The following is an 11194-nucleotide window of genomic DNA, read 5'->3' as shown; positions in this document are numbered from 1 at the left end:
TTCCTTCGCTCTCTGGCTGTCTCTCTCTCTGTCAAATAAATAAATAAAATCTTAAAAAACAAACAAAAAAAAAAGACAAACCATAGTGCAGGGTGAATTTGTACATATTTGTCCCTGAACAAGTTGTGTCGGGGACAGGGAGAAAGTATGAGGCAAGAGACAGTTCTATTTGGACTGTCCTCAGGCTCATGCAAGACCTGAGATATATTCACACCAATGTTTTGGTCATCTGTGGCCTTGAAATACTTTGTAAAAGCAATAACATTCAGTGAGAGACATCTTTTCTCAGTGTTTCATGCATTGGCACAAAAGCCTATCAAAGAGTTCTTTTGAAATTTAGATGACCTGTAAATGTTTCTAAATTGTAAGTTACTGATATGGATCAACTTTGCAGTATCTGGGGAGTAGATATCCTACATTTTCAAAACTCATTTTTCATGTGTCTGTTAGCCATTTGTATGTCTTCATTGGAAAAGTGTCTGTTCATATCTTCTGCCCATTTCAAATGTTCAAAGTCACTAGCCATCAGGGAAATTCAAATCAAAACCACACTGAGATACCACCTTACGCCAGTTAGAATGGCAAAAATTGACAAGGCAAGAAACAACAATTGTTGGAGAGGATGTGGAGAAAGGGGATCCCTCCTGCATTGTTGGTGGGAATGCAAGTTGGTACAGCCACTCTGGAAAACAGTGTGGAGGTCCCTTAAAAAGTTAAAAATTGAGCTACCCTATGATCCAGCCATTGCACTACTGGGTATTTACCCCAAAGATACAGACGTAGTGAAGAGAAGGGCCATATGCACCCCAATGTTCATAGCAGGATTGTCCACGATAGCTAAATCGTGGAAGGAGCCAAGACGCCCTTCAACAGATGACTGGATTAAGAAGCTGTGGTCCATATATACAATGGAATATTACTCAACTATCAGAAAGAACGATTTCTCAACATTTGCTGCGACATGGACGGCACTGGAGGAGACAATGCTAAGTGAAATAAGTCAAGCAGAGAAAGACAACTATCATATGATTTCTCTCATCTATGGAACATAAGAACTAGGATGATCGGTAGGGGAAGAAAGGGATAAAGAAAGGGGGGGTAATCAGAAGGGGGAATGAAACATGAGAGACTATGGACTATGAGAAACAAACTGAGGACTTCAGAGGGGAGGGGGGTGGGGGAATGGGATAGACCGGTGATGGGTAGTAAGGAGGGCACGTATTGCATGGTGCACTGGGTGTTATACTCAACTAATGAATCATTGAACTTTACATCAAAAAACCAGGGGTGTACTGTATGGTGACTAACATAATATAATAAAAAATATTATTATGAAAAAAAAGAAAGAAATCACCTGCAAAGCAGGAAAGTGGAAGGGCAACCAGCACAAGGACTCTCAGCAGCTTCATGGGTGGAGGCAGATCTGGACGTCTGGTCCATAACAGAGCACAGAACTCATGCTGCAGATGAGAGCCTAGAGGTCCTCCTTTTATTCTCCTACTCACTACCTTAATTCCTCCCAGAAATGAGGGAAGGAGTCATACAATGAACCTGGCTTTGGACCAGGAAATGACAGCAAGAATCAACTGCAACCCAGCCTGTGCTCTGTTTGTAGAATCCAAGGAGACAGAGTTTGTTGGATCCAAAACAACTTTGGAACTGCAATAATCATACATGACTTTAGATGAAATTAATACAAAAGTGCTTGCTAACTAATCAGATTACAGCAAAGTGAGCCTGTGTTGTCATCCTTGTTGTTTCATTATTACTGTGGCCTTCATATCCTCCTCGCACCCCTCCTTCTTCGTCAAGGTCCATACAGCTTCCTATCCTGTGTGTCTGTTCCTGCTGGCTTAGTACACATCTGGGCTCAGTGCAATACTACATAAATCCTCTGGAGGACAGACTTCTCTCACCCATAGACACGTTAGTAAGGTGCCTGATGTTTAAGAAAAACAATGTCTCATATTCTCTGAAGGCTCTTTTAACAAGGAACATCTCATTTAATTAACTCAATTTCATAAATTCAATCTATTATAAATATATGAATATTTTTTAGCTGTTTAGGATTTCCCCCCCACACACACACAATTTAACGGATATGAGAAGCTGAAGAGCAAGTGGTTGCTCAGCAGAGGCAGGTGCTGCGTGGAGGAACGGTGACCAGGTCTGGGCTCGAGCAGATGTGGATTCAAATCTTGGATGCAGCACCTAATCACGAAGTGTCCTTGGGCGAGTGAGACTGCTGGTCATTTCAAGCTTCCTTTTGCTCAGTTCTGAAGTGTGCAGGAATAATACCATGCCTGGTTTTGCAAGGATATCAGACACTCTGTAAAGAGCTTATCCAAGGCTTCAAACAAGGTAATTAGGAATAAATGGGTGGTTCCATCTGTCCATCCATCCATCCATCCATCCATCCATCCATCCATCCATCCACTGTTCGACGGGAACCATGAGCTTCCCCGACTGGGGCCTGTGCTGTGTGACCCAGATTCAGCTGTTCGACCAGGACTTTGACTCTGTGGAGCTTAGTTGTCACAAGGGAGGCATCAAACAAGCCCATAACTGAATGAGTGACATCAGAAAGTGTTTGCTGTGCAGAACCAGAAAACAAACATGAGGGGCAGTGTCCTGTAAAGAGGTCCAGGCCAGGTACAGGATGACCGATTTTAAATCCTGGATGAGTGGACAATGATATCAAGGGGAAGATCTGGGAAAGTGTGTTCTTGGCAAAGGGAATAGTACGTACAGAGGCTCTGGAGCATTTTGCATTTGGCAAGATAAGGAAAGCAAACGCAGTGTGCCTCTTGGTGTCAAGAGAGACACAGGACAGCCTCATTCATACAAACAGAAAAATCACATCAGGGGCACCTGGGTGGCTCAGTCCATTAAGCCTCTGCCTTTAGGTCAGGTCATGATCCTGGGGTCCTGGGATTGAGTCCTGCATCAGGCTCTCTGCTCAGCAGGGAGCCTGCTTCCCCATCTCCCTCTGCCTGTAGGTCTGCCTCCTTGTGCTTTCTCTGTCAAATAAATAAGGAAAATCTTAAACAAGAAAAAGAAAAAGGAAAACCACATCAGTTTAAGCAGGGGCAATAAGAGGGTAATAGGAACAAGAGAAACAGTGTTGGCTCATCTTAACAAAATGAAAAAGAAATTGATGAGAGAACCAGAGACATGGGTTAATTAATCATGAATGCAGCATTTGCCGTTTGGATTATTTGGGTCATCTTTTCCCCCATCATTCAGCTCCAGCGTAATTTGCCAAGATCAGTACCAATTTAGGGAGAGGCTAGAAATAGGGAAGAAGGTGATGTTCTTATTTGTGTACTTTCCAATCTCCATTCCAAAGGCAAATGAAGGACTTTAGTGATGAAATGAGAGAATTTTTATAGGTCTTAATGGGGACTCCCCCCTGGTACCCCAGATATTATGGACCTGTCCTGTTTCCTGTGGGGACACAGGCCCCTGTAGAGCTTTCTTACTCAGCAAAATATAAAATAAAATACAGTAAAATAAAATAAAGCAAAATAAATAAAATAAAATCCCGCACCATGTACATGGTACCCACAATAAGAGGGCTATTTTTTTTTTTACCTTAATGTTTTCTGCGTAGCAGAAGATGATCATTCTCAGGTGAATGAACAAACAGTTAACTCAGCCCACAAAGCACTCATTGGCAAGCCGGTGTTGACAAGGAGAAATAGAAGAAAACAAAAGATCAGGATACATGCGTAGCTAGCTGATGTTTTCTCTTCCCAAAAGGGGCTTTAAGTCAGGTCCCCAAATGATGCTCGGAAACTAGAGGAATAAAGGAACCTTCAGTTTGGGTGTTTGTGTGACATTTATTGATCTGCTATTAAGAAAAACCATAGGGGCGCCTGGGTGGCTCAGTCGTTAAGCGTCTGCCTTCGGCCCAGGGCGTGATCCTAGGGTCCTGAGATCGAGCCCCGCATCGGGCTCCCTGCTCCACTGGGAGCCTGCTTCTTCCTCTCCCACTCCCCCTGCTTGTGTTCCTTCGCTCTCTGGCTGTCTCTCTCTCTGTCAAATAAATAAATAAAATCTTAAAAAACAAACAAAAAAAAGACAAACCATAGTGCAGGGTGAATTTGTACATATTTGTCCCTGAACAAGTTGTGTCGGGGACAGGGAGAAAGTATGAGGCAAGAGACAGTTCTATTTGGACTGTCCTCAGGCTCATGCAAGACCTGAGATATATTCACACCAATGTTTTGGTCATCTGTGGCCTTGAAATACTTTGTAAAAGCAATAACATTCAGTGAGAGACATCTTTTCTCAGTGTTTCATGCATTGGCACAAAAGCCTATCAAAGAGTTCTTTTGAAATTTAGATGACCTGTAAATGTTTCTAAATTGTAAGTTACTGATATGGATCAACTTTGCAGTATCTGGGGAGTAGATATCCTACATTTTCAAAACTCATTTTTCATGTGTCTGTTAGCCATTTGTATGTCTTCATTGGAAAAGTGTCTGTTCATATCTTCTGCCCATTTCAAATGTTCAAAGTCACTAGCCATCAGGGAAATTCAAATCAAAACCACACTGAGATACCACCTTACGCCAGTTAGAATGGCAAAAATTGACAAGGCAAGAAACAACAATTGTTGGAGAGGATGTGGAGAAAGGGGATCCCTCCTGCATTGTTGGTGGGAATGCAAGTTGGTACAGCCACTCTGGAAAACAGTGTGGAGGTCCCTTAAAAAGTTAAAAATTGAGCTACCCTATGATCCAGCCATTGCACTACTGGGTATTTACCCCAAAGATACAGACGTAGTGAAGAGAAGGGCCATATGCACCCCAATGTTCATAGCAGGATTGTCCACGATAGCTAAATCGTGGAAGGAGCCAAGACGCCCTTCAACAGATGACTGGATTAAGAAGCTGTGGTCCATATATACAATGGAATATTACTCAACTATCAGAAAGAACGATTTCTCAACATTTGCTGCGACATGGACGGCACTGGAGGAGACAATGCTAAGTGAAATAAGTCAAGCAGAGAAAGACAACTATCATATGATTTCTCTCATCTATGGAACATAAGAACTAGGATGATCGGTAGGGGAAGAAAGGGATAAAGAAAGGGGGGGTAATCAGAAGGGGGAATGAAACATGAGAGACTATGGACTATGAGAAACAAACTGAGGACTTCAGAGGGGAGGGGGGGTGGGGGAATGGGATAGACCGGTGATGGGTAGTAAGGAGGGCACGTATTGCATGGTGCACTGGGTGTTATACGCAACTAATGAATCATCGAGCCTTACATCGGAAACTGGGGATGTACTGTATGGTGACTAACATAATATAATAAAAAATCATTAAAAAAAAAAACTAGATTCTGACATTCTGGGTAGCTTAATCTGAATTTCTGGGATTTCCTCTAAATGCAACCCCATATATTTTAATGATTTTTATTTTTTATTTATTTTTGTGAGAGAGAAAAAGAGCATGAGCAGGAGGAGGAGCGGAAGGAGAGAGAGAAGCAGACTCCCCACTGATTAGGGAGCTCGAAACATGGCTCCATCATGGGATTCCAGGATCATGACCTGAGCTGAAGGTAAATGCTTAACTGATTGAGGCACATAGGGGCCCCACAACCCCATATATTTTGTATGAAGGAGACAGGGGGAGATTGATAGGCACGGGATGGAAAAGTCAGTGTGTCCTCATAGGGTAGAGATCAAAAGGATGGGACGTAAGACAAGGGGTGATGGTTTCCACCCATCAAAGCCGGAAGCAGCCATGAATAGATTTTCACCTCAAACTTCCACAGGTAGCATGGCTCTCCTGATACAATAATTTCCACAAAATGTTACAGTTTTTGGACTCTATCATCAAAATGTTGAGAAAATAATTGGTGTAAGCCACCAAATGTATGGCAGTGTTTCACAGCAGCCAATGGAAACTAATCAAAATTTTCTGCATCAGGTGCCTCATGGCTTGGGGCATTAGTGAGAAAGGGGGGTTCATGGAAGTTAGAGCAGGTTGCAGGCAGGCAGTCTGTACAGTTTTCTACATTTCTTCTGCAGTAACTGTGGAGTCTTGAATGGATTTGTGCAGATGGCCCCTAGATGGTGTTTCTGGAGCTCTCGGGAGAAAGTGAGGGAAAAGCATTAGCATGAGGTGTTGATGAGTGGTCTAGACTCGATGAGCAATGCGCATGCACAGAGTCAAAAAGCGTTAACTGAAGGGTGAAGCCTGGAGATTCACTAAAAATTGAGTAGACGGAAAACAAAATATACCAGAGAATTCATAGCAATGAATCCAGAGTGAAGGTGTGAGGACGGAGCAGGTTGGTTGTGGTTGTGATAAGGACACAGTATTAGCGATGCTGGTGGCTGGAAACCACATGACTAGCCAGACAGGCTGTTGGTATCCTTCATACAAAAGCATCGCAGGAACGTTTTAATTGTGCATTACCCTGAAACTTCATTTTCACTTCTGGCCATGTGAATGTGAAGTCTATAAGGTGATGCAGGATGATTCCTTAGCAAATATTTCCTGCTCCCCAGGATGCCATGGGTAACTGGACATGTAGTCTCCAAAATTTACTATTGACAACACCCAATGGCCACTTCATGACCAAGACCACCCCAACTCAAGTCCAAAGACTGTAGCATAATAACGAAACATACAGAGTAGTGCAGAGCAAGTGATTTATTGAAGCAAGATGTTGAAACCTTTACATTTTCCGGAAGAATAGGTGATCACTGCAGGACAGGGTTGCTAATATATGAGATTCATTATATACAATTCTCCATGGTTTTCAGCTGAAAGAAAGAGAGAGAAGTCTCAGCCATGCTGCTCTTAGGGATGACACCTTAACACAGACTGTCACCCAGAAGAAGTTGTCTATGAAGTTTCAAGCAACAATAGGGAAGTAGAATGGACCCAAGACAGGAAACCAGGGAGGATGGTAAACTAAATACACCTGACACAATCACAACAAACGATGCAAGTCAGGAAAAATACATTTCTGTAGTCTGGCCAATAAAGCCTGGGGTGACCCAAGAGTAAGACTCAGGTTTCTAATGGAAGGAGGAGCAGCCCAGGGTTTTTTCTCTGCTATCCCAGGGTGAAGGACTCTAATTTTTCACTGCAGTAGGGAAAGGGCGGGGGGACCAGGGTGAGAGACTGGAACATGGACAGGAGGGGACCTTGGGAATACTGCTTTCAGGAGAATCCCAGGCTCCTGGTGTGGAAATTCAACCAGGTGGCACATGTCTACTCAGCACTGAAAACCCAGCCCCTGTGGGCCTTTGTGACTGAACCTCATGACCTAAATCCAGCAGTGGATAGGTGGAGAGACACCGTTAAATATCTTATTTCTTGACAAGATCTAATTTAAGTGTTTCACCTTCACCTGTGGCTTCAGGAGACAGAGGAAGGAGGGTTTCTTCTGGACACGGGTTTGATAAGGGAGAGAGTTGTAGGCAGGAAGTGGTGAAGTGGACTGAGGTATGGGGGGTAGGCCTTGGCTGTGCAGAAGCTGGTAGGGTGCCCTCCCAGCTGCCCTCCATGCTGACAGAGTCCAGGTTCCCTCCTTTCCAGCTGTTTCCCCCTTCAACACTCCCAACACCCCCATGGGATTGCGCTGTGATTGTGTCCACTCAGAGAGGGGAGATTGCCCTCAGGAAAGCTCCCAGGGAAGGATGCAGCCAGCTTTGGCCCTTCAACATCAGTGTGTAGGTCCCCAGGTGTCCTCCTCCTCAGGACGCTATGAGGAACCTGTGCCCAGGGAGGTGACCTGAGAAGGAGAAACGTGCCAGATGCTCTTGGCAGCCTTTAGCTGCCCAGAGGCTAATGTCATCCATCCTGTGGCCACCTTTCACCCTATCAGGGGTGAGTAGGGAGGCAGGTACCTCCACCACCTGTGCCCCTGGCAGAGCAACACCCTGAGCACATTCTTGGGAGCTCAGCCAAGCAGAAGCCTCTATGCACAAAGAAAGAAGAAAGGAATTACCAATGTGCTTGCAATTAGCAATTTTTTGTTAGAGGATATCTGATCTGTGCAGGCCTTCACTTCCATCTTGGCCTGAATGACTTCTTGAGGTGGGTCACATAATATCTTAATTAAAGTCTTGTAGCTAGCTGGTTCTAGAAACAGGAAGCTCTTCAATTCAAGTACAAAAGCTGGACAGGTGATCGCATTGGCTGGTGAAGAAAAAGAGATACAATTGATGTAAGGAAAAATTGTTTTCACCTGGTTACCTGAAGTCAGATCTAGACAGGAACCCTAGAGGTTTTATGATCTCATTCCACAATAGTGCCAATGACAATGCCTGAACTTAGAAACTGTGACTTCCTCATATCACAGCAAGCAGCAGAGCCAGGACTAGAATAGAGGCTTACTGATCCCTAGCTCAGTTTTTATCCATTTTAAAGCACATACCCTCCTTTCCAAGACTCTCCTGGTGCTGAAATTTACTTTCTTTTTATTTATATTTTTAAAAGATTTTATTTATTTATTTGACAGAGAGAGAGACAGCAAGAGAGGGAACACAAGCAAGGGGAGAGGCAGAGAGAGAAACAGACTTCCTGCTGAGCAAGGAGCCCGACTCCGGGCTCGATCCCAGGACCCTGGGACCATGACCTGAGCCGAAGGCAGATGCTTAACGACCGAGCCACCCAGGCATCCCCCCACTTTCTTTTTATTTCAATCAGTTAAGTGTGGGTGAATGGAATGACACCTTGTTTATATCTTGGATATTAGGGAAGAGGAGCTTTTAGAAATCAATTTTTAAGTGAATGGTAGCATCAGATCATTCCAGAGAGCAGAGAAGGGGTGAACCAATCTGGAGAAGAGTAGGTCACACCATTTATTTCTTTAAAAGATTTTATTTATTTATTTATTTATTTATTTATTTATTTATTTATTTATCTATTTATTTATTTGAGAGAGAGAACAAGCAGGGAGAGTGGCAGGTATAGGGCAAGAGAGAAGCAGGCTCCCCTCTGAGGAGAGATCCTGACATGAGGCTTGTCCCAGGACCCTGGGATCATGACCTGAGCAGAAGGCCAACGCTTGACCAACTGAGGCACCCAGGCGCCCCAAGGTCACAGTATATATTGGAAGATGCTAGTTTGAAACTAAAGAATAAGATTGTGTCATTGGATGCAGATATGGTTAAAAAGCCACACACACTCATACAAATACAACTCCCCTAATATCAGTTTGAAAACATTCCAAGCTTATCCACAAAGTCAAGACTGGATTTTTTATTCCAGCAGTGATACACAGAATATCTTAGAGAGGGTGAGAGGCAGGGACTGGGACTCTTTCCTGACCCCACTGGAACTGTGTGGAGACCTGAAGTGACCACTTTCCCTAGTGTGCATTCTCTATCCCCCCAAATCTTTGTAACCATGCTGTAGTCAAGGAGGTACCCTACCAGGCTCTGATCTGACCCCTGAGCAGATGTCAAACTATGCAGAGAATTTGAAGTTTAAATTAGAGGCAACTCAGGGAAAGAGGAGGACGTTGAGAAAGTCAGATGAAATAGAAAGACTGAATAAGACTTGGGTCAGTATCCAGGCTAAGAAGCCATGCAAAAATATTGTGGAATGGATGGTCAGAATCTAGATAAACAGAAATCCCAGCCCTCCAAGTGTACTCATCCTATTACAAAGTACTGGTGGCACTCCTAGAAAACCAGGAGGACTGGTAGATACAGTGAGATCTACTCACTAGTAGATACAGTGAGTGCTGCTGATTCCCAGAGCCCCCTTGAAGATTTATTATCAGAGACTAAGAGAACACTGGCTCTTCTGAAAGTGAGAATTCTCCCCAAACCCTTCCAGCTGTAACATTTTATGAGTCTGAATCCAAGAGTTAAAAAGCTGTGGACTCAACTGGCACCTGAAAATCTTTGGGAAAGAGAATATCTGGGAACTGCTAGAAATTGGCTTGATAGCCAAAGCTAAACCCTTGACAGTTAATCTCACTCCATTGCATAGCTACCCTTGTGGTAAATGTCAAACCCAAGGATGAGAAGAGACTTGGAGAGATTAGCATTTTGTTAAAGGTCAGAGCATGGGTAAGTGACAGAGCCATGATTCACACTAAATCTTATGTCCTCTTGATTCTGAAAGACATAGCATAGATAATGAGAGAGGCTTCAGTGGAAACTCTTAAAATTTACCTGCAAGAATTTGTTGTAAAACTTCCAGGATGTTGGGAACTGACCAAAGGAGTCTTGAGCTTGGGAGATGGGGTGGAAGGGGAGGGCTAGTTCCCAAGTAGAGGAAAAAGAAGAAAGCCACATAAGTTCACCTAGTTCAGAGAAGGGTACTCACCAAGGCTGGTGCCTGTCTGACTAGAAATGATACTCACCCTCATAGCAGTAAAGAGCCAGAGTGACCAGCAGGACACTCAGGGACAGCCTCATGGTGTATTTTGCTTTGAGATTTCAGCTTTAGTGAGAGGTAACTAGGAGCTAAACTCAGGAGCCTGGGGAGCCCAGGACTATTTATACCCAGTGAGCCTTCCTGGTGCTGCCCAAATAAACAAGTGGTCAGGCCATGGGCCTGGCTTCCAGCCCTCCAATCCTTTCTCAGGGCTCATGTCCTCCGTTGAAGTCACAGACCCCAATGGCATGGTCAAATTTCCTGTTCATAGTCATTGCTGGCAGCATGCACTTCTCCTTTGTAGCAACATTGAGGTTTTAGTTTTCCAAATGTATAGTCTATTAATTGATGCACACCTCCCCCAGACATTAGCTCCTGAACTGCAGGGGCAGTCTCTGGTTTTGCTCATCTTTACTTAACATAGTGCTTGGCACACAGGAGAGGAAAAGCAAATATTCTTGCAATAAATGAATAAACATGAATTAACAAACCACTAAAGTTGGCTGGGGTGTATCTTCAGTATAAAATGATGCCTGCTATGCCAAGTTTCAATTGAGCAGGTGAGGGAGAAAGGTTAGTAACACGATGACCCCAATGACAGGAATGTGTGGTTTTCGGTATCCCAAGAGAAGACAATGTGAAGGGGAAGACTACCTCCTCAATTTCCTATTTTAAGGTAATATTTTAAAAAATATTTTTAAAAATATCAAAAGGAGGGCACGTACTGCATGGTGCACTGGATGTCCCAAGAGAAGACAATGCGAAGGGGAAGACTAACTCCTCAATTTCCTATTTTAAGGTAATATTTTTAAAAATATTTTAAAAAATAT

At 43.6% G+C, this 11194-nt stretch overlaps 1 protein-coding gene across 1 annotated transcript; it reads right to left on the bottom strand.

Moving 5' to 3' along the window:
• Nucleotides 1-6659: 6659 nt before the first annotated feature.
• LOC123789841 (secretoglobin family 1D member 2) lies at nt 6660-10471 on the bottom strand. The gene is made up of 3 exons (XM_045793795.2): nt 10351-10471; nt 7981-8171; nt 6660-6787 (listed from the first exon to the last, which is right to left on the bottom strand). Exons 1-3 carry the CDS (start codon nt 10403-10405, stop codon nt 6761-6763), a joined length of 273 nt encoding a protein of 90 aa, XP_045649751.1. The 5' UTR covers nt 10406-10471; the 3' UTR covers nt 6660-6760.
• Between the last annotated feature and the right edge of the window lie 723 nt (nt 10472-11194).

This window comes from Ursus americanus, chromosome 24 (assembly GCF_024610735.1).
Source record: "Ursus americanus isolate L20-20 chromosome 24, mUrsAme1.1.p, whole genome shotgun sequence".
Classification (NCBI taxonomy): Eukaryota; Metazoa; Chordata; class Mammalia; order Carnivora; family Ursidae; genus Ursus; species Ursus americanus.
Note: the sequence above shows the minus strand (reverse complement) of the source record. Positions and strands in the feature narration are given on the sequence as shown.

What these genes read in the sequence shown, in the direction of transcription:
- LOC123789841 (XM_045793795.2), bottom strand. Translation starts at nt 10,405, where the DNA reads ATGAGGCTGTCCCTGAGTGTCCTGCTGGTCACTCTGGCTCTTTACTGC. An exon ending in GGCTCTTTACTGCTATGAGG is followed by an intron (nt 8,172 to 10,350) that starts GTGAGTATCATT and finishes TTTCTTCACCAG; the next exon opens with CCAATGCGATCACCTGTCCA. An exon ending in TGCTAATTGCAAGCACATTG is followed by an intron (nt 6,788 to 7,980) that starts GTAATTCCTTTC and finishes TCTTTCTTTCAG; the next exon opens with CTGAAAACCATGGAGAATTG.